We start from the raw sequence: 24,190 nt of genomic DNA, 5'->3' as shown, positions 1-24,190 counted from the left end.
AGATGGCTGGATTTTCATAAACAGGAAAGAGACTGCTGATGGTGTTTAAAAAAAATTACAGAAGTGGGTTATAGAAGTGAAATTGATAACAGGGCAGATGAGAGAAAGTGAAAAGTGTATGGGAGCATGCGCTGTAAAGGACAATGCCAACTTCATGCAATCCCCCGCCTTTTTTCCCTTCATCATATAATATTGATGTGCTGACGGTGTGTGTATGTGTGTTTGCCTATGCGCTTATGAGAGAACAGCAGTAGGTCCGACTGTGCTATCGAACCCCCATCGGGACATGGAGGCTGAGGGATTAGCCTCTCCGCTGTCTGCAATGAGATGCCAATAATTGCATCGATCTGAACGTTGACTCATTTCCACCTGAGCATAGACTCGGCGCAGTTATCTCATATCCTTTCTAATCTCTTCATCACTGAGTTTTTGTGTTAATTTTTCCATTTGTCTCCGAGCTTATTACCCAGTATAACCCCGCCAAGCTGAATGTGGACAACGAAGGATAAAAAGTGCAGCGCAGACCTTCAACAAGATCCAAGCTAATTACTTTGGAGATGTGATGTGATAATATTTGCCATTAATTTCAGGACTTAAAGAGATCAGAAACCACAGAAATGAATCCTCAGCCGGAGCAGTCAGTATTCTCTTTCATGGCCAAACCGAAAGGAAACAATAAAATCATTCATGGGTCAAATCGGAGCATTCCTGCACCGCCAACACTCTCCAGCCATTTCACCATCTCAACCCATGAGCTTACCATCGCACACATGAACACTTTACACTTTCTTCCTACTACCTGGAGCCTCCAGTTCAAAGCCCAATAAAGAGGTACTGGATGAAAATGTTGTACAACTTGTTTGGAAGGCTGAGAATTGGCAGCATTTCTTAAACCTTAACTCATCAGATAATCTCTGGCACTAAAGCAAAAAAGAATGAAGAGATAAGTGTTGTATAAAGAGACAGGGTGACAAGATAGTGTAAACTTTTATTGGAAACTGACTTCGTTTTCTCGTCTCTTATTACACTTGCAGTTTTTCTGAGCTTGGCATCTGTTTTTGAAGCTTCCTTTTACTGTCAAGCTCGACTGATTCACTTTCAGGTTGGGTACAGCTGATTTGGCATTTAGCATCTTGTGAACACACTTCAAAGTGCTGCAAAGTGCTGACAACTCCTGCTACCAGGCATTCAAACTAACATGCCAAACATTTGCGAGGGCGTTTTAACTAATTTACTTAAAGTCATTTCTTTCAAACAGACCCCATATGGCATATGGTTATATGCTTTCTTTGCAGTTCCTCAAGAGCAGTTCTCATAACAGTGGCAGATTACCAAGACTAAAAGTATGTGAATCTGTCAGCTGACTGGCATTTACACTCTGTCACACAATTACCCATCCAAGCCCATTTATATCCTTTCCCTTCCATTTTTCAGTTTATCAAATTGAATTTCCTTCAATAAAATCGCATCTACTGAAAACAGACCCCCATTTATTATCAGTTCCCGCTGCCGTCTGTCTGTGATGGTTAAATATCACTGCCTGTACACACAGCAGTTAATCCACTGTACAAGCCATGTCATGAATTCGCCCCACTGCATTGTAGGCCGCCAAAAGCACACACCGGTGTTACAAGTTGTCTCATACAGATGCCAAAATAAAGTCTTTTTGGGGTAGTTTTACACGTAAAAGAAAAGTGAAAAAGCTGAGTTCTTACCATGCTGCTACTGTCAGAGAAAGCCCCACACTAACTGGAACATCGTAATAATAAACACACCCTCTCTCGCTCTCTCTTTGCACACACACATGGCTCCTGCTCACCCCGCAGAGCAGTACAGGCTACATTCTTGACGATCCTTCGACAGCTATGAACTTCCCTCTCCCTGCCCAGCTTTTTCATCTCCACCCTCCTCTGCCAGATCACTCACACGCTCACGATCACTTGTACTCCACAAGAGCAAACCAAGCAAATAAAACACATCAAAACACAGGAAATAGAGACACAGAGAAGTGCATTCATTTATTGAAGAACAAGAGGATAAATTAAAAAAAAAAAACATAATGAGTGCTGTTTCATCTTGTGCTTTTGTATTTTTATAGGCTTTTACAAGTCTATGAGAAGCAAGTGAAAATGAAAGACACATGGGCTGTGTGTTGAAATGAGATGGGCAACATAACAAAAGACATGCATGTTAGTTTAATCACTGATTAAACTGGCATTGGGTGTGAATGTGAATGCCTGTCTCTTTGTGTTAGCCCTGTCTATCTGCAGTGTAATCCTGCTGGAGCCAACTCCGGCTCCAGCCGTGTCGTGACCCTGAATTGGATAAGTGGTTAAGAAAATGGATGGATGGAGAGTTATATGCCACAATATTAGCGAAAAATAGAGCGGGAGGCAAACAGTGACACATTTTCAAATGTAATCTTCTATAGCACGATACTACAAAATGATAATTCTCCTTAATATACTTTTATAAAATAACCTTTTTCTGAAAAAGTTGGGACGCTGGATAAAAGTAAATAGTGATGGAATACAAGGACTTGTACACACAGTAAACAAATAGACTGCTAAAAATGTTTATTGCTTTTTGAAAAATCCACGCTTTTGAATTTGAGGCCAATGACAGACAGAGCAGCAGCATGTTTCACACTGTGATGCATCACCATTTCTTTTAATAAAGCCCTCTGTAAGCATGTGGGAACTGAGGAGCCCAGTTGCTTTAGAGCAACACGGGTCCCCATTCTTTCTTCATTTCAGCCACTCTGTGGTTCAACTCTTCCTCTGTCGTGTTTTTACATTTCTGAATGCTCTAAATGTTTTCAACAGGTCTAAACTGCAACAAGCCCATTTTAGAACTCATCTTTCACTGTGATGCTATTAATATACATGCAAAATGTGGTAGGCAAGGCCTTTCCTGTATGGACGTCATGAAGATGTCAGCATCTTCAAAACCTGTTTATCCTGTCCTGCATTTTTTGAAATGTGCTGCTGGAATAAAATTCAAAATGGGCTTGGGTTTTTAGAAAACAAAAGAAAGACCTGTTTCAACATTTAATCTATTTACAAAGTATAAATTGCATAGCTGTTGTTTACATTTTAAACACTGTCCCAACACTTTTATAGAGATTGTAAAAACAGCTACATGTGCTAAAAATAAATGAAATACAATTTGAGTAAAGAAAGCCAGTTGGTTGGAAATAACACTTTAACCAAACTATAACAACATGTCATAGATAACTATTCATTTCCTGTGTGTTCTGCAGTGAAAGGTTACCATGGAAGGCCAATGCAGAGCACAGAGTCAATTTAACGCTTAACTAGAATTACTATTATGACTTCCTGCGAATACAATGGGCTTAAGGTGTAGATACATGAGGTGGCAGATATGTATGAGCAACATTGGTGCATGACTCAAACACAATTAGCAATTAAAGAAGCACAAGCGTCATCTTCAGACATTTATACAGGAGAGAAATCCTTGTCTTCAGGAGCTTGGAGTCTTTTATTTTTTCAGAAGATGAAATCAACAAGACTTGACTTTGAAGTCATGAATAAAAATGATAATAAACAGGCAGATATTTATCAAATGGAACAAATAAATTAACAGGCTAAACAAGAATCTTTTTATATCATCATATGCTAGCTTCTCTGACAATACATAATCGCTGGAGACAGAGGTGTAGAGCACTTTGCACAGATAACAAATAGTGACTACTGTGCACATCCAAAATGACATGACTCAGCTAGTGGATCTAAGATAAACATGAGTGTGACAGTAATGAGCAGGAGCTAGTGATGTGATCTGACAGCCTGATATGGCTGCAAGTAAAGAAAAAAAAAACAGCAAAGTATACAGAGAGAACACAACATCAAGATTCCATAAAGTCTAAATTAGCACACAAAAATGAGACCTGGCTAAATCAGTGACAGCATACATAAAAACAAATACGGCATGCATTTCTATTTTTCTTGCTCCGATGCAGCAAGACTCAGTATTTTGGTACACAGCGAGGTCTCGGTTTTCTGGCAGCATAAGCTGCGATATCCTTTTCACAGGTAAATGTGCGAGCGAGTCGTCGTGTGGTCAGTCACACCTCAGCGAGAGGAGGGGCTACTGCAGCCTGAGGCAGAACAACAGAACTGATGGGCACGCTCATCCTCACCCTCCTCCCTTGGAAAGCAACATGGGACAAGCCAAAGCATGTGAAGAAACACAGGACAGGAGGCAGACAGACCAGACAGGGAGAAAGAGAAAGAGGAGGACGGAGAGTGAAAAAAAACACAACAGTATGAGACAGAAGAGCAGAAAAAGCAGAAAGCAAACAGACGGAGACTGGGTGGCAATTTTAAGTTAAATCTGGGACATGAAGGCATCTTTATTAAAAAATGTGCTTTCTATACACAGTTTAAGCAGCCACAGTCTTCTAATACCATTAGATGGCAGTGTTGGACCATCATGCGCACATGTGTCTGAGCCTCAGTTAAAGGATAAATGAAATGAGAAGAGGACAGAGGGGGAGAATTCACCAGGTTCACTTGTGACTCAGTCCATCTCAGTCCCAAAGCTTTCTGAGGACGACTGCTTCCTCTCACTCTTTAAAAGAAGCTGTGTTTTTCAGGCTGGTAGAATTGCCTAGCTATTAGTCACACCTGGGAGTGGTAGGAGACTGAAACACAGGCTCTTGAGAGAAGCAGGTAACTGGCAGACAATGATGGTGACAAATGGACTGGCCACAGCGTGAGGGAGAGATCTTCAAGTGGTTGCCAGGTTTTGGCATCGCAATGTTTCTAATGGGGTTTAAGGGGTTTTATTTATTTATCTTGTACTCACTGTAATTAGGCCCCATGAAGGCAGCCCTTACCTGTCCTGCTGTAAGCTTTGGTCAGTAGAAGGGCAGCAGTACTGATGAAGACTGACGAAGCTGTGAACAGTCAGACTGGTGGGAAACAGAGTGGCAGCACTGCTCACTGCCGTAGGAGTGGAGGGAGCCGAGGTGGGCTGCCCTGAGATAGATGGCGGCCGGACACTGACAGGAAGGACCAGAGATGGACAACACACACACACGCACGCACAAACACACACACACACACACATACAGAGATGGAGAAACCAGAGAAAGACAGACACATACAGTCAGCACCAAAGCAGAAAAAGCGACAGGCAAAGGAAGCAATTGAAGCTGCACATTGATAGTGACAAATCATAGCAATGGTAGTACAAAGAATGGGACATTTAAGAGGAGGAATGTAATGCAGATGTGCGACAGCTAACAAAGTGTAATAACAGTAAGATGACTGACATCATCAAGACATACGCCCCCACCAACTACACAAGTTTTGAGTTCCGACAGATAAGTTACAAGTGTATTAAAGAGCAACAAAAGCAATTTAAGAAAAACAAGTAAAATGGGGAAAAATGTCCCTTTTAAAGTTGTTAAATATACGTTTTATTAGTGAAACTCCAACCACTCTAATGGATTATATAAAGCTCGATACGAGTTCTTCAGTGGATCATCCTGTATGAAAATGGGAAACCACTTTCTGTAATGCATGCAAAAGTGCACATATAACACAAAAGCCTCTCTACGCTGGCAGAAATCAGAGATGTTCCATCTGCAGATTGTGCGTGAACGGTGGAAGAGGGAGCAGTGGTTGAGATTAGCATGTAAATGGCCGGTTTCTCGCTGGGGCCAGCTGCTGTCAAGGACATGCAGTCCCTGTCATTTTATCATGGAAACACTGGGGGGGGAAAGCACAGAGAGAGGGAGGCACGGACGCAGCAAAGAGAGTAAGAGGGAATAAGATAATGCAATACTTTTGCAATTCATTGTAGTTTCCCAGCTTGTTTTATGGAGGGCGGTGCAAGGACGAGGCAGCCGAACCGGGAAAAACAATGAGAAGCAATCTCTTGTTAAAGATAGACTTTATTTAAGATTTTTTTCCACTATCAACAAATCCAATGAAAAGACTAAACCAACAAAGACTTCATTCTATTTACAGGCTGGACTATTGTAATGTTGCTGTCAAAAAAAGAGAAATCGATTAATAAGCTGTGAAACACAGAGCTGTAAGGCTTACCACAAAACACAAGAGAACACAATACTCCACTTTTAATTATCCAACACTGGCTACCCGTTTAATTGCTGTCCCCCTACTAACCCATTTACACCCTGAGATTTTCAGACAGGAACCTGCTGACTGTTTCCACTTGACTGTTCACCACAAGGGTTATGGAAATACCTGCCTTGTGAACTACAGTGTCTTTAAAATCCCTTTTTTAAATTATACTTTTAAATTTTCAGGGTTTTGTTTTGGTCTCAGCTGTTTATTTATACTGTACAGTGTAGCTTTTCACTACACTGTTACAGAAAATTACACTGCACCCAAGAGTGATCTTATATGGCCCTTTTTGAAGGTTTAATACATACATCATTGAGGTATTTTAATCTTTTTCATAGCATCTATTCTTGAAGGTTTCTCCCTTTTTCATTTTAAGTACAGCATGTGCAGCCAAAGCCTGACATGGTTTACGTTTTTGTGCCAGATAGCACAAGGACTAGAAGACATAACAGTGAGGCACACTCTTGCACTGAGTGACATGCTCCGTCACTACTACGAACATGGGCACTGTAGTTTATTCTCAGTCAAGCCCACATACACCCTCCAGCTTCCGTAAATACTCACTAGAACACCAAATCCACGGCTGAAAATAGTCCCCGGCAAATATGATATTTACTGCTGTTTGAGTAGCTTTTCACTACACTGTTACAATTACCAAGCATCTTTTACTGAATATACATTATTGTGACTTTCTATGAAAACAGTAATAAACCCAAATCTGCAGCTCCCCTTAGTTTAATAGAGCCATAGGTTTTTGGGGAACAGTGGAATATTTAGCAGCTAATGAGCCAGATATTTTCCTCAGGAATTAACAGAGACAAACAGCAGAACTAAAAAAAGAGTGAATATTGTATAATAGATTAAATGACGATCCTCCCCTGTATCTGCTAGCAAGCCAGACTCAGACTCGAGCATTCCTTTATGTCTTTCTTCTCATTTTTCCATTTTTAATCTCTATTTACAGCAATTTATTACCATTTCAACTACTAACCACTTTTAACAATTTCATTTTTGTCTATTCTTTTTAGCTCACGTTAGCAAATAATTGCAAATGTTTCATATTTTACTATAATGCACAAAATCTCAGTCTGTCTGTTTGTTTCTTTGTCCACAAACTCCGCCTACACCACCAGGACTAGAGCAACCGAACTTGGCACGTAGGTACATCTCAGGCCCCTGAAGGTTCTTAGCAGTACATGATAATAAGGCATCATCATGTTGCCTAGCAACCATTTAGCCATGGGTAAAATGACCCGTTTTTAAAATATATGTACCTATAACTCCTTATAAAAGCATCCTATCATTTTAATGTCGTAACAATAAGATCTCATTTGTACCCACAAAACTTGAATTATGCATGATATATTATGACACCATCACGTTGCCTAGCAACAGGCTAAAATGACCAATTTTCCTATACATATTGAATCATAATTTCCAATTCATTGATGTGTAAAGTACTGGGCAAACACTTTGAGTTACCCCCAATTCTTTATATTTCATTAGGAAAATGGGAAATAGGTGCAGTGATTTAGTGAAATGTGCAAGAGGCAGATCTACTGATGCGGAACAGGATGGGTTGTGCTACCCTAAAATAATCTCTTTCCATTTTGCATATGACAATAGTTACAATTAACATTGAATATGAATTATAAAACTGAACATACTGGGTTCAACCATTAAAAAATGGTTCAGCCCACAGTGTTGAAACGCTTTATTTATTATTTTCAGTAGCAACTCAGATCTATAATTAAGAGCGTGTGAAACTTAAGACTTTCTAACTGATCCACCTCATGTTGTGAAGAATTCTGGATTTTATACTTATTAGGCGGCATGATTATTTATTATACAGGCTATGCAGTACATAAAATCAAATGTAACTCAAATGTTTAATTATTTGTGTATATACTTGCAGCATTTGATGTATTTTACCATATACAGTACATATTACAGAATGTAACACCTGCATATGTGTAAAGAAATGGATATGATTTTCCCACCCCATCTGATTTCCATGCCACCCTGAGAAAATTTATCTAAATCTCATATATAGTATATAAAGCAGAAACAGAGCTTATACAGTACTAACAAACTTATGATACTTTTCTGCAATAATTCCATGAATTTTGACAACATACCCAGCACTATTGCCTGAAATGCATTGCCAAACCATGTCAGAGCCTTCATGTGTTTTACACACTTACTGATGACTTTAATCAAAATGGTCAAATTTGGTTAGTCACTCCATAAGATCTGTTGCCACTAATTTTCAATCCAGTCCTTGTGTTTTGACATACCTCAATCTTTTCTCCCTGTTTTCCTTCTTTAAGAATGGCTTCCTGACAGCCAAGTTCCACTGACAGCATTTCTTAAGAGGCTTTGGCAAATAGCAGACGAATCAGCTGAAGGACCAGATGGATCCTTCAAGTCTTCACTGTATTTTTTTTCTTTGAAAATCATCTTGCTGGTGCAAAAACGGCTCACAACTTTTGCATAGTACTGTATATCACTGTTGCAGCCATTGACTGATCTTATTGTTGGGTAGCTTGATCCAAAGTGATGCAATTTATGTGCAAAACATGAAGTAACTAAAGCTTTAAAATGAAACGACTTGGGGTGAAGTCATGGTTGTGGTTCTGCAAATACTTCATGGGCTTAGTTGACAATGACAAAAGGCATACTCAGTTTATCCCTTAATCCTCCTGATGACATAACGTTTACATATAACCTAATAGATGTTTGACAGGATTTCACTCTGACTCTCCCCTTTTTAATACTGGCTCAGTCAAAGAAGACACAGATCTACCACACTGAGCAGTGATTCACATCCCGTTGCTTTAATTTTAAGAGCACTTTAAGAACTACGAGAGTGGTCGAAATTAGAGCGTTTAAAGATACAATCACGTAGGTGGAGCGCTCATTTCCTTAGTGCAGATGAATAAAAAGTTCCAATTAGGGTACCAAAAAACTGTCAGTGGCTATTTTAGCACCATAGTATCAAAGAAGACCACCTTTTTCATTCCTGTCTATATAACTTACACTTCAGCGCATTAAAATGAAAAGTTTAGGCGTAACTTACAAGCACAGATGTTCTATTGTTGAACATTCTGACAAGATGTTACTTCTGTCTTGGTCATTTTTAATCAGGTCTGTGGAAGACAAAGGAATTAAACATTCGGAACAAATAAACCCGCTGACCTGTTCATCTTCAGATGGAGATGCTGAGAGAAGCAGAGGTGCTGTTACGTAAGTCTGAGCCATGCTTGTACACACTGTGTGGTTTTACACTGCCAAGATTTGTATTTTACCAGCGGTAACTGATGCCTCCTGTTAAGAGTATCCCCCCAGTGAGGCAAGTGTTGACAGGCTAATCTAGAATCTGATTTCTGCTTCATGAGCAGTTACGCCTGAATCCCCGAGCGCCATAAAAACAGACACACACACACACAGTTTCCCGATCATCCTCCTCCTTCTACCACAGAAACACAAAACACACATACTACCCACACATAGTATGTACATCTCTTGTTCTATTATTAGCAGACCCACACACAATAGCAAGACAATAGGGAGAGGAGAATAAGATATGAATCAACACAAGTCAAAAGATATTAGTAAAAACAGAGAGAAACAGGAAGTACAGGCTAGAAGAAAAAGTGGTACGTTGGGAGAACGGATGAGGTGGTGTGTATTTAAAGCTGTGAGTTGACAGAGGCTCGAGGCAGGAAGAAGAGTGGGAGGAGAGAGAGCTACGCGAGAGTGGGAGAGGTTGAATACAGAGGAGGGCAAGGGTGAAAATAATCAAGAGAGAAAGAATGAAGGTAAAAAGGATGGAGATGGGGGGGGGGGGGGGGGGGCATGATGTGGAGTGATAGTGCTGGATTCAGTGTTTCCTCAAACCTGTGCTGGGCTTGGGGGTGTCAGCGTGTAGGTGAGTGTCTATGTATAGATGAGCGAGCAGAGTGGGAGCGAGGTTCACATGCGGCAGTCACAGGAAGACATTCAGCCTCATCTTTGTGGCAGGTTTACATACCACAGCCCACAGGTCAGAGAGCACTACCATTTACATCTGTGTGGCTTTCCAGAGTTTTAATGTGAAAATCCATTCGCCCGATTTAATGGTGCGAGCCACTTCAAACTGTGCTTTCACCTTTTTTTTCCTTCTTTTTCTTCACCATTGTCTATGAAATAAGCGTGTGGGAGCGTACTGCGTCATCCCACCTCCAGCCTGACCTGGCTCACTCCTGCTGACAAACAGAGATTTTTGATGTAGCTTCAAGTAGAGTGTGTTTTTATCCCCACCACCACCACCACCACCATCTTCCACCAGTTCTTCCACAACCAACTCCCCCCCCCCCCCCCCCCCCGGTTTTCCACCGCAAGCTTGAGTCTCCTGCTGCTTGGCAACAGGGCGGACTGCCTGTGTGGGCGTCTGGCGTTAAGTGCCAGGCAAAAGCACTGACAAGGAGGTGCATAGTTACAGTTACGATTCAAATACACATACCAGGCACCTGCTGTACCCTGTGAGTCTGAGTGCACGTGTGAGCACTTGTGCACAGGTGTCTGTGTCTGTGTGTGTGTGCGCGCACGCTCTTGATTATAACTGGATATGATTCATCCAAATGAAGAAAAATTAGGCTTCATTTGAATGTGATGTGGGAGACGGAGAAGGAGTAATTCAAGAAACTGATATCACTGCAGATCACCGAAAGGGATATTCTTATTATCCAGAGTATCCAAAGAAACCGCATCCCAACTTTCCAGTGAAACAGAACATGCACCGTGCGATGAAAACGTTGGCGGCACTCATCTGTCTTCAATATGTCTCCCGCATCTCCATCAAGTCGTCATTCAATCCCGCTTCTGTCTTTCGCCCTGCTCCCGCTCCCACTCCTACCCTCTCTTCACTTCTCTGTATCTCTCTCTATTCTGTGTCTCTCGCCCACAGAGTTCTTCACAGAAGAGCTCACAGCGTTCCCACGGTAACCAGTCTCCCTTATTCGGCTCCGCAGAACGCGTGCATGAGTGTTTGACAAACATCCCGCCTCAAAAGTGCCACTTATCTGCATCTGAAGGGGGGAGAAGACAATGCTTAAAGTCCTGGCTGAGAAAAGACTTGGGAATCACTACTGTGTTGGTCAGATGCTGAGTCTGGGGGCAGTACGCGCAGATTGGAGGCGATTTTGACTACAGACTAGATCAAATAGGCCAACTTAGGATAAATGTCTGAATTTATCCACTGCACAAAGCACTTCAGACCTTGACTACCTCAAGTAGCAGCATGGCACAGGGAATTATGAGTAAATAAAGTTAAATAAATAAATTAAATGTCCAACTGAGTGACCCTGGGAGAAACAGGCGGAAAACATGGGAAAACCTTATAATTCAATCTCTTTCCCAGTGGATGCAGCTGAAGTCCTAAATCAAAATCAATCAATCCAATCAAAGTTGACTAATCTCTGTACGACACTGGCTTCATAATAAACTAGTGCTTTCAATGTTTATTATTCTTAGCAAACTATGAGCCATGTTCTTTTCTCTCCTTTATTATTTTAAATGCTACTGTTAAATGGAGGCACTGCTTACTGTTACAATGGCAAAAATGGGAGGTAAGGATCAAATTGTTTTTTGTCTTAAAATGAGTTAAGTCTTCATTTTTGTGAAACTTTCTAACTTTCTAACTTCTAACTACCCTTACCGACCAGTCTAATTAATCTTAGCGAAACAAGCTCCAGTTTATATGATAGAAAGAGCGATGATGTGCAAAACTCTTGATACTATAGCGAGGGGTTCATAATTAGATCCCCAGTGATGACTGGGCAGGAGCTTAGCACTCTGTCCTCCTCACTAATGACCAAGCAAGACCCATAATCTCTGCGCTAATTTACAGTACACTTGGTGCTGTTAAGATGCAATCTGCACACAGCTGCCCTCAGCAAACAAAGCAATGGTGGCTGCTCCAAACACATGAGGACGGAAAAGGGAGGGGGGTATGTCAGGATCAAGATACAGGTGAGGGGAGCAGGAGGGAGGGAGGGACAGGAATGCAATATCGCAACTGTCTTGAGGACAGCTTTACAGTTTCCACAGCAACTCGCATGCACATTTCACTTCCTGTGGAAATCTTTATATCACAGCTGCTTATTTGTCTCCTCGCCATTTCAAGAAAGTCGGGTCTGATGATACATGCAGCTATAAGAGGAATGAAACTGGGAAGGGATGTTGTTTGAATGAAAGCGGCATGGGTTTGTGCCTAGAAGCACAACAACATACTACTTGAGACAATTAACTTTAACATATTACAGCTATAATTTTATCATTTTCATTCTGTCATAAAGCCTATCTATAACATGTGAAGATAACTGCCTCATCAAACCTGTGAATCCATCAGCATTTACATATAATCTCTACTCCGATAACAAAAACAGAAGCTAAATCTGTGTGTTTCATCTTAATTATATAGAATATATGCAGAAAGAGGCAGGTTCAGCGGTCAGTCTACACCGGAGATGAAGCACAGGTGCGTGTTTCTAATTGGTCTGGTGATATTTAAAACAAAACATGCATTTTCATGAATCCAGACTAATGCATAGCTAAATATAAATGAACAAAACTATGACTTTTTCTTCGCGTGCATGTATGCAGCCATGAACACTCACTGCACTCAGAAATGGCAAGTAGAAGGCAACAAACACCACCCACATACAGTTGCCTCCCACATACACACACACACGCACACACACATCCATCATTTAAATTTACATCAAGCTAAACTCCATCACTGTAATCATTAGCACCATTACGATATTTTAATTCCCGGCAACATTATTCAGTCCCGAAACCAAAAATATTAAAAGGTCTACGATTGGGTTCTTGTGAGATAAACAGCATAAACAGCTGCAGCTTCACTGTATTATTTTTCTAGAAAGTCATGCCAGATCCAGAGAGAATAGATTACCTCCCATCACTTCACACGGCATGTTTCGAGAAGGTCAGTACAGGCTCAGCCGAGCTTACCCACACATTTGCCCGGGGCCAGTTGTATCTGTGCTATCTTTGTTATCATAGGATGTAAAATTTAAGCCAAAAGGCTCAAATGAATACACATTATGAGCTTGATTTTAGCCTCAAGAATGAAAATTCAATCAGGAACAATAACCGTGCTTGAGTTAAATGCAAGGGAAAAAAAAGGCAGATGAGCACAGAGGGGAAGAGAAGGAGAACAGCACAAAAGTAATTTCTGCTGCTTCTCTGAGTCATATCTGCAGCAGTGGGAAACAGAAACAGCGAGGGGGAGAGAGTGAGTGTATGTACGTGGGTATGTGAGAGAGAGAGAGTTAGAAACGAAGAGTGAGAGAAGGGGTGGAGTGGGGGTTGTGAAAGGGGATGGCTTATGTGTAGTAGAGCCACGTAAAATTAGCAAAATTGAGCTCCTTCTGAAATGAAAGGCCATTATCGTTCTCCATATTCTCCCAGAGGAATTAACGTCAATTTCCGAGGGAGTAGTGAACATGCCGTCGATGGCATGTGTGGAGAGGGGAGATAGATGGAGGGATGATGGAATAAAGAGACGCACGGAGACTCGAGCACCTTCACGGGGCTCTTTGGAGCTTCTGAATTCTCCCAGTGTGACAGTCAAAGTGGAGTGAAGAGAAGAAAGATAGGGCAGATCTTTTTTTTTTTGCCATTACATAATAAAACTGCTAAGAGTATGAGCACTACTGGGGTTGTCACCAAGACCTCCTGCCTGTCATCCTATGAGCTGTTTGAGCACACTTACATCCGCGTAGCACATAAACAAGGACACAATCTCTCACCCACACAATGAACTGCGACATCTTCATGACATGACAGGCTCTATTGTCAGCACCAGGGTCGCATCAGCTTTATAATAAAGGACATCCCAGGTGATGTCCTGCAAAGCGGGCATACGCACTCGCAGGAAAGACACACCGAGGAGACACACACATGCACAGCAGCAGTTGTCACCTCTGGGCCAGTGGTAATTATACTCCGGTCACACTAATTGTCTGTCTTCCTCCCTCTTTCACACATTTTTGTGCACTTACACTAGCACGTGTACTGTATAAACATGCACTCGTTCGCATACACATACATGCGGAGGGTAATACGAAATACACTTGCAGAAGTCTCCCAAAATAACCGCTGCACAGCGAGCTGTGGCAGTGCCCTCAACCCTTCTTGGAGAAGGGACTTCACGTCAAACATCATTTCACCGCAAGGCCTCAGACTCACATTGTTCACACTGCCATTAACAGCAGGAAAAGGATGAAACAGGGTCGCATTTGGGACAGCTGTTTATGGTGTGCCGCTAGGAGGAAGAAGAGGAGAGGACTTTGTTTTGATGCATTTCTTGCACGCATGGCTAATAGAAGTGGAGGCGGGTGGGGGGTTCGTTTATTCAGTTTCTTTGTCTGAGATCAAAATTGTGGGTTATGTGACCCACACAGAGACACAGGGAAGAGAGGAGGGCTCCTGCTGGAGGACCAAAAACTAATTGGACCAAAACAAAGGCAGCTCTCAGAGCCTTGCCTTCCCTTGCCCAGACTCCCCTTTTCATCTCTCCCTCCCTCTTATACACACTCCGTTGACAGATGGCAAATCAGTGTGTGTGTTCCACCTTTTTCTCTTTTAGACTGAGGCATGCTGAGTAAGGTCGCTCAGTCACTTTCCTCCCCCTTGTCATCCCTTTTCCTCTCCCCCTTCCTCTCCCACATCTTCCTTCTGTCTCTCCCTCTGATCTGAGCCATATTTAGCGTGTCACAAGCACTGACGATAGAGAAATTCATGTTTGTATCTGATCCACTATCAGAGCAGAGCGTATTGTCGCTGACCTAAGCTAATAGGCCACTTTTGGGCTAGACTGAGTCACAGCCAGACAAGCACAATATGGCTCTGCTGTGCGGGTGACTATTTATTAAATGTGGCACTTCATATGATACGCTTGTCTGAGCCTGGATCCAAAGTCAGCTACAATGGCTACAGGCAATTAACAAGGGAGAATCAGCAAGATCTACATTTGCAATTCATCACTGCATTTAACACCCACATAAATAACTAATATGTGCTTCTGTCTAATGACTAAGTCGCCCCTAGGGATGAGGAGAAGGGACCAGAGACAACTCTAATCGATAAGGGATTTAGTCAAATCTGAGTCAATCATTGATAAGAGGATTGGGACCATAACAACTCAGACAGTGAGCGAAATCCAGTAATAACTGCTAAGATGATTGCCTGTTGAGAAATACATATGCACAAGAACAAACGGCTTCTGTTACCAAGACTGCAACAATTTATTTCACAGTGTGCTTTTTCACATGAATCGCTGCCTACTCACGAAGCTTAATGCTTCCAGAACAAAAGCTGACTCTATCTGCATGTGTGTGCGTGCGGGTGTGTGCGTGGTTAAGTAAAAGCAAGGACAGATGCACTTGCTGTTTGCCAAAGCTGTGTTTTGGAGCACTCTAACTTCAGGTCAGCCTTGAGTTTGGGGGAGAAAAAAACTCTCTTGGAGACCAAGCAGCCGACAGTTCAGAGCGAGGAAGAAAAGAAAAACACACTTTTAGCAAACAGCGGGTAGATTTTCATCCAGAAATGCTTCTCTTGCCTAGAAAGTTCAGATCTTTATGAAAAAATAAGACTCTCCTGCCTGGGCCCATGTTTTCCTCAGCATACTACTATGCAACTCCTACAGGATTCACATTTAAGACGGAGATCAGTGCACAAATCATCCTCTCTGCAGGCAGAATCATACACAGCATGATGAAATACACACCTTGACCACTTATCACTCCACTCATAATCCTCCAGCACTTAGCATATTTCCTCATGGTGGTGTATTAACACATTTCATCTTAGGTTCAGTCCCATTACTGCGAGGATTATCTGATGCTTCGTACAGCCTGTCATCATGTTGGCCTATGAATGTTCTGCCACACTTAGCTATCATGCAGACTGTGGTCATTACTATAATTTAGAGCCACTTGGACAAGATTATTGACATTCATTACAGGCGGAAGATAAAGCCAGCAGAAGAGGCCCGTGTATTCGAGGTGAACTTACTTTCGGCGCAAGGTGGAACTGGTGTTGGTGTCTGTGCTGTCAGTGCGTTCAAGCCGGTCTGTGGTGGAGGAGCCGCAGGAGAGACCTCGCGTCAGCCTGGTGTGGGTCCTCCTCTCCCTGCCGGGCGCTGGAGTTGTAGCTGATCCGGATATCACCTGAGTTGTTGAGGTGCTACCATCCCCGCTGCCACCGCTGCCACCAGCACCGCTGCCATGATGGATGGGCAGTGACAGGGGCTGGTTGTGGTTGTAGTTTTGCTCGGGGGTGTCCGTTCCAGGGGTACGCGGGCTGCGTTCCTGCCTCAGGTCCTGGTTCTCTTGGCTGACCCGGTCTAGCTGGCCCTCCAGTTCCTCGATGCGCCTGCGCTGCGTCTCCAGGAGCTTGGCCTGGCTCTCAATGATGTTGTTGAGCTCCAGGAGGTACTCCACTGCCCGGTTTGGGCTCTCTGGGCTGGTATCCATGGTGGGAGCCCTTCCTCTCGGGGTACGACCACCACCAGCCACAGGTTCTACCCCGTGGGGCCGAGATCCACCCTCCCCACCAGCCCTGATGAGTTGGGGGGAGGGAGGGACCAAGAAAGGCTGTGGTGAAGATTAACTATAGGCTTCAGATGTTCAGAAACAGGAAGTCACAGATATTAAGATATTGAGAATGTCATAGCGACTACATATCCCCAAACATGAGGGCAAAATTTACCATTATAACATCTTAGTAGCCATTGAAAACGTCACAAAGCCAAGAAGAGAATTTAAAGCTAAAAAAAAAGTTCATGGCACTGTTGAGTGTCTGAGTTCGTGAAGTCCCAGGCATTTTGAAATCGACACGTAGCAGGTAAAGAGTTTGGGGTGTCATGATTAATGTTAATTTACTAAAAAGAAATGTTTAAAAACAGACTTCCAGGCGGAGGGAGTGACACGCATAAGTCTGGTGTAATTTAAGCTTTTCAGAGTTTGATAATGAACTTGCTTCGATGATTGATAGAGAAAAAGAATAAGTAGAATATGAATTTATCCACTGACCTGTGACATACACTGCTCATTAACTTTAAAAGCTCTGGCATCAGCTTTTGGTTAATTAAAAAACAAAAAAACACTTTATGTTTTCATCGATATACAGGGGGAAAGGGGGTGGGGGAGAGGGGGGATACGCTAGTTTTGATCTACCACTAATTATCAGGCGCTGTCAATCATTACATAACACAGAAAAATCTGCTCCTTCCCACGTTGAATATCCCCGCAGTCTGTCATCGTCGCTTTCAACCCATGATTTGATGTGTCTTTAAAGCACAGAGAGTGAGTAGAGGTGGTTTACGAAGTTCATTCTTGAAGTCCGAATCCTCCTCTTTGGTTCGCCAAAACTACATCCCGTTATTAAAAAACACAACAAAACAAAAAACACAACAAAACAAAACAAAAAATCAAACTAGATCCCAGTATCTGTCTCGCCTTTTCATCCAAGAAAAATGCACTTTACCTCCTCGTCATGCACTCATAAATACTGATCTTCAAGATAAAACTTGTCACCTCTTAAAGGCTAAAACCTAACCGCAAGATTCTGAGGTCCTAAAGTCTTAATGACTGTTTCTAATCTTAAAACTGTACTTTTGTTTTTGCCGCTGGCGTAAAAAAAAATCTGAAATTGGTCGAAAAGAACAGGGAGCGTCCTTTCCTACTTATCTGACTCTCAGTGGCAGCAGGTCGGTAATCCATGCAGGAGAGTAGCGCTGAGTCTCCTGTGAGGTGGCGCAGAAACAGAGAGGATTTCGCTCCTTGAGCGTCTGAACCGCAGCGTTGCGTGCGCCTTTTCCTCTGGAGCGCATCACAGACAAGCGGGCGAAAATGAGGAAGTAACTTCCGGGCAAGGTTTTCAAAATAAAGGACGAACTGTCGAGAATAAAGTACTGACTTGGGGTGAAAATTGCGGGCAAAACCAAACACGAATTATTAAAAAAGACGCAAATTAATAAATTAAGGTGTCCTGAGTGTATAAGCTACAGAGCGCTGATTTTCATACAAGATCACAACAAACAAATGACACAGTCGGTGCAATGGCTAAATATTTCCACAACTTCCACAACTAATAATCACTGATTAAAAACATATTAAAGGTTGAGCTACCAAACAGTGTAAACTGAAAGTTTATCTTTTGCTTAAAAAAATATAAAAGAAAAATGAACGCATCACACAGTCAGTTAAACTTGATGGATTTCAAACTGTCCACTTATGAAGTATATTATGGATCCATTTCACCTGCCGTAATAGAAATGAAAGTGCCAGATGTGCACTGCTGAGGCCAAACCCCCAAAAAGGAAAAGAACGGTGGTCACAGCACATTCCTCTCTCTTCGTCCCTCCTGACGGATTTGAATGTGAATGTGAAAATCTCCTATATGTAAATGGAGTCAACAAAATATCCACAAAAACACGTTAAAATTGTTTATTGTGTCTTCTAAAAAAACAAAGACAATATTTTAGGTATAAATGAGACAAAACAAAGTTGCACAAAATACATACAAAATAAATATAGAAATAAATAAATACAGAAAAAAATACCAAAAAAAACCACTTTAAATTACTGGACAAGACTGATTTCAACTATCACTCTTAGGAGAGCTTAAGTTAAGTCTCAAGACTGTGGAAGACATAATCAGGAATTCTCTGATTCCATAAGGATAGCTGGACAGGGCCGTAGAAGGACTTCAACGCAGCAGAAGGACCAGTATCTGCTCCTTTGTTTGAGGAAAATGAGGGGGAGCACTGCCGGTGGCCTATAAAATGACCTCCAATGGACTATTCGTGTTTGTTTCAGATCAAACTGTCAAAAGCAATTTTACGAGGGTGACATGAGAATCTGACATCCTTCACACAGACCAGCACCATGTTATACTGTAATAACTGTGCGCTGCTTTCAAATTTCTAAGCAGTATTATGCACATGCCTCCAAAAAGGTTTTCTTTCTTTGCAGTAGATAGAGAAAGACATTTTCTTTGGGTCGGTTAATAGTTTTCTGCAGGAATCTGAATGACTAGTCTAGCTGGTAAATAATACGTCTGTCATTCTTGGTCATTATTTCACAGTCTTCTGAGACAAACGCGCGCAACTTAAGAGCTAATTAATTACCTCTAAAGCAGGATATTTCAGCATATTAACGACCCATTTCATCCAAAAGCGACACCTTTATTCATACCTCCACACTGTGCAGCACAAAGAAAATGGCATTCAATTTTTTTCCTCAGATCTCACAGGTCCTATTACATTTGTCAGATAGTGAATTTAGGAATGCAGCTTTCAACAAAGAAGCGCAAAGAAGACATTTTATATTGAAAATACTGCGAGAATCTCATTTTCTGTCTTTGTAGCTTTACGCATTCCAGGAACCCTGTTGAGCGCCTGAATCCGTGGTGTTCAGGTACGAAAACAATACAGTGCACTGCAACACTTTGCAGGTGAAACACTGCCCCTGTCGTGTCAAATAACTCCCTGTTATAACATTGAAAATGCTATATTTGAAGTCGTGATTTAATCCACTTCCATAAGACAATCTCCTGCAGCTGAAGTGAAAGCAGCGCTGTTATTACTGCCGGTTTTTTTTCTTTTCTTTTTTCCATTTTGCATCCGAGCTGATTTGAACAGAAGGATGCGGCTTAGGACAACACGAGAGAAAGACAGGCCTCAGAGCGCTGTTATTTTTAGTGTCAGTGCTTAAGTGCTCATATCTAAGCTAAGACTCTGTAAATTCACCCGCTTCTCTCCCTGCACAGCAGCTTGGACAGGTGAGGTTGCCTCACTGTACAGTTAATACTCCACTGAGGAGTGAGGCTGTATGCAAAATGCATGCTCTAGCAAGGCTAGATGAATGATTGATCTGCAGGAAATGCTGAGGTTTCAGCCTCTTCGTGGCTCTCATTCACCACTAGTTAAAGAGCTTACATCTGATTTATTAACAGACATCTCACCCACATATTGCATCTGAATATCAGGCTGCATTTCCCCTTCTCTCTCATTCACACACACCTTCATCTTGTGAAATCCCACTTCACATAAATATACTGTTGTCTATGTTTTTGCTGCCATCTGCTGTCCGTTATGTGGACCGAGAAAAGGAACACCATCATGACCACAGAGGAAATTGGTTCAGCAGTTTATTTGCACTTTTATTAGTGTGTTTACAGTTCAGCCATACTTAGGAAATGAAAAAAAAAGAATATTGGCAAACATTTATATATATATATATATAAAAAGGTCTTATATATATAGGCTACCTAGCAACACTGTATGGCCGTTGGATGGAGAATACAGTATGTCCGTTTGGCTGCTGTAATGTCTTTCTGCAAACAGACAGGGAACACCACGCTTTTTATTTCTCTGCTTTGTTCCTCTGGGTACAAATGGAGGAATGACGTCACTTATGGCATCAACCTTTAAATGATTATGGAGTGCTAACAAATAACAGCTGTAACAGTCTGTGTCTCCAAATGCCACCGTAGAGAACCAACGTAATATTGCTTTAACATTTAAATAACATTAATCCATTGTGTGTGTTTACGAAAATGGCGTGAAGTGACTGTAGCTTTTCCTCCTAATGGCTTATCAAGAAAACCTGAGTATATCAAAAAAGATAATTTCATAGAAAAATAACATCTCACAGTATCCATTCAACTTGGCTTCTGTTTTTTTCCCCCTCAACAGAATATTTAAAAAAAGAAAGAGAGCAAAAGAAAACAATGTGCTAATTTGTCACCTCAGATGCAACACCGAGCTCAGATTCTGCAGATTATTATTTTTTTTTTTAAGTATATTTTTGTGGGGCCTTTTTTTGGCATGACTTAAATTACTAAACAGCCCACACACTTCTAGTATGAGAGACCTCAGAGCAAAGGTTTTCACAGTAAGAAAAATCAGTGGTTAGGATAAAGTGGTTTATGTTACCAAGGCAACAGTACGTGGCACGATGGGCACAGCACTCTTTAGAATCTAGATAGTGGTTTTGTACTGACCCCACATACACAATATTTAACAGTACTTGAAATATGCACGCACCTGATGCATATTTTGGCATCTTTTGCTGACTTCTGAAGTAGGGTACGACACAGAGCATTCTAATCCACACCCAAGCAGCATAATACAAAACATTCATGTATAAATAGGACGGCTACAATATAGTTCTTAGTCTGTTTACATTTTTAGCCTTCACAAAAGCTAGTTCTCACATTATTTGTCATCACACAATAATAAATAATATGAATAGTTAGCTGTTGTTTGTAATATCTAGATATATACTGCATATATTCAAATGTTTAGACATATTATAATATATATATATATTTCAATATAAATCCGGTTCCATTTAGTATAGTATTTACAGTGCTTTCTGTTGTCTACAGATATTTACAGAATATACCGTTGGCTTTTAAAAGGGATTTGCATTATCACAATTCAAATATAGAACAAGATTACAAGTTGAGGCAACACAAAGAGGATGCTGTACAAACACTGACTCCTCTCAGGCCAGATAGATGCGGCGCAGTGGATATGGATTACTGATTGCATTATTATTGCTCAATATCTTCATGAGGTATAAGTGAATTTCTATGTTGTGTTTAAACAGTAGGGGTTACTTAAAGGGACAGCTTGACTGAAAATCAAATGTATTGTTTTTCCTCTGGCCTGCAGTGCTATTTATGCTGTTAAATTAGCAGCAGTGTCTGTTAAGCTGAGATGCTCACAATACTAAGAAAGAAATCTGGTGATCCTCTATAAGCAAGCAGCTGGTGATGGTGGAAAGAAGTGAAAAACTGCCTCCCATTCTACTTTTAGAAGAACCATAAGTAATCCTGCAATCTAACAGCGTAGTGCTTTGTTGGAATAAAATGATACTAAGAGGGTTTTTAAGCCTGATTATTCAAGAATTTGAAACTACTTTGCTTCTACTGAACTACATCTACCATCCATCCATCCATCCATCCATCCATTCGCTTCCGCTTATCCTTTTCAGGGTCGCGGGGGGGCGCTGGAGCCTATCCCAGCTGTCATAGGGCGAGAGGCGGGGTACACCCTGGACAGGTCGCCAGTCTGTCGCAGGGCCAACACACAGGGACAGACAACCATTCGCACTGTCATTCACTCGCACATTCACACCTAGTGGCAATTTGGATTATCCAATTAATATACCCACAAGCTACATCTACCATGCAAAAGAAAAATGTAGCTACCTAACACTAAAACTCAAGTGAAGGGGGACACAAATTAACATTTGCACTCTGTCACATGGACACGCTTCTTGTTACAGGTAGATGCTCGCTCCTTCTACACAGTGATATGGTTGGTTAGTGCAGCACTGTAGAAAGAAAACATTTCCTACATGAAAACTGCTTACACCAACATTTTCTTTCTTAGTAGCTGGGTATCGATTTCTCAAAAGAGACCCTGCTGCTGAGTTTTTCAAAGACACGAGTGCCATTTAGTTCTATAAATGGCATTTAGTTCATTTAAAAGAAGACCAACCAGAAATAGGTATCACTAAAATAATCTAGATGGACAAAAATCACTACAAACTGGAGGAAATAAATACCAAAATTGATTTCAGGGTGAACTGTCCCTTTGAGAGAGGACACTGCTAATGTAGTGCGAATCACTGGTAGGTGAGAAAAGATGAAAGTGCAACTTAAGTAGGGCAACAGTGCCGAAGGGGAGGAAAAAAAGACAATGACACTGTTGGGAGAGGGATAATCTTGTTTTGTTGGTGTCATTTACAAGTTAAAATATTAACAGCCAGAGACCAGCTGTAAAAAGGCACAAAGAATATGACTTCATACTACTTTAAATATCAAAGTGACTCAGAGAAAAAAAGTTGGTAGTGGGGGTAGCTGCAGAAAACAAGTAGAGGTCTAACAGTGTGAATCTGACAGAATCTGTTACAATGGATGCTCAGTTTTCTGTTAAAAGTCAAGAGACATCACTTCTTCTTCTTCCCCCACGCCCTGTCCGCCTGCCTGTTCTCCTTCATGACCTGAGTCAGTCTCTGCTGGCTGGGTATGAACCAAGGACCTGGCTGTGTGGTGACCAAAGAAAGAGTTGAGATACTGGCAGCAGACACACTTCCGTCAGAGTGGCTGCCTTCAGAGTCTGACTCATCATCCCCCAACTGATCTATGGACAGTGTGGAAGCGAGGAAGGAGAAGGGCTTTCTCTGTGACTCCGGATCAATCACACCCACGCTTCGTAAAGGCCGCTTGACGCTGCTGCTCTGTTCATCATTGTCCTCTTTTTCATACCGATTCAGCCCTGTGTCTTTACTTTCTCTGCTGTCATCACCCCAGGACCTCTCCCACTCAGTCTCTGGCTTCCCTTCTTTCCTCAGTTCTCTGTACTCTGCTGCCATACCCCAGTCGTCATCGCTCTCCTCCTCCCAGATTTCTTTGGGCCTGGGAAGCCTTTGGGTAAGACTTGGAATTGGTAAAATGACTTCCCTGTCACTGTCTTCGCTCTCACTTTCAAACGTTTCCACCACCTCCTTCCTCCTTTCTCCCACCCTCATCAGCTTGTCCCGATTCATAAACTCTTCTCTCTCTAACATCCTCTCCCTCTCTTCGCTCCTGCTTTTCCTCTCTCTGCTCCTGCTCCTCCCCCTGCCTTTTCCTTTTTTCCTTCCCCTCTCTGCCCTCGTTTCCGTGTCACTATCATTATAGTTCCTTAGGGCATCTCTAGGTAAACTCTGAGACGCTTTTTCTCTCCTCCTCCTGTCCCTGGCTCTCCTCAACCTCTCTGTCTGATCAGACATGGGGCTTTGTAAACGCAAGCGTTGTCCTTCACCTGAGACATGTCTTCTTCTCCTTCCCGTCCCTTTATCCCTCTCGCCTCCCCTTGACCTGCTTCTCCTCTTCTCTTGTGAACTGCGCCCCCTTCGTCCGGTGGAGTTTACTGCAGCCAAACCCTGCTTCTTGGGGTGATGCAGGAGGGGGGAGGAGGTGATTTGGTGCTCATGGCCTGG

General features: G+C 42.0%; 2 protein-coding genes across 7 annotated transcripts in view; both read right to left on the bottom strand.

The window, feature by feature from the left end:
• iqsec2b (IQ motif and Sec7 domain ArfGEF 2b) overlaps nt 1-18,689 on the bottom strand; it is a 30,454-nt gene extending 11,765 nt beyond the window's left edge. Inside the window, exon 1 of one of the 2 annotated variants that reach the window (XM_085147208.1) lies at nt 16,203-18,689. In XM_085147208.1, coding sequence (XP_085003334.1) covers nt 16,203-16,663 — 461 coding nt within the window. In that variant the 5' untranslated portion in view covers nt 16,664-18,689. The remainder of the gene's footprint in view (nt 1-16,202) is intronic. The other variant, XM_085147207.1, reaches the window with a different exon arrangement.
• Nucleotides 18,690-20,974: 2,285 nt separating this feature from the next.
• Nucleotides 20,975-24,190, bottom strand: part of magixb (MAGI family member, X-linked b) — a 51,134-nt gene continuing 47,918 nt past the window's right edge. For 3 of the 5 annotated variants that reach the window (XM_085147210.1, XM_085147209.1, XM_085147211.1), the window contains exon 17: nt 20,975-24,186. In XM_085147210.1, the coding sequence (XP_085003336.1) occupies nt 23,156-24,186 (1,031 nt within the window). In that variant the 3' untranslated portion in view covers nt 20,975-23,155. The remainder of the gene's footprint in view (nt 24,187-24,190) is intronic. The other 2 variants (XM_085147212.1, XM_085147213.1) reach the window with 2 other exon arrangements.

This window comes from Neolamprologus multifasciatus, chromosome 20 (genome assembly GCF_963576455.1).
Source record: "Neolamprologus multifasciatus chromosome 20, fNeoMul1.2, whole genome shotgun sequence".
NCBI classification, from domain to species: domain Eukaryota; kingdom Metazoa; phylum Chordata; class Actinopteri; order Cichliformes; family Cichlidae; genus Neolamprologus; species Neolamprologus multifasciatus.
The sequence above is the reverse complement of the archived record's forward strand: the minus strand, read 5'-3'. Positions and strand labels throughout refer to the sequence as shown.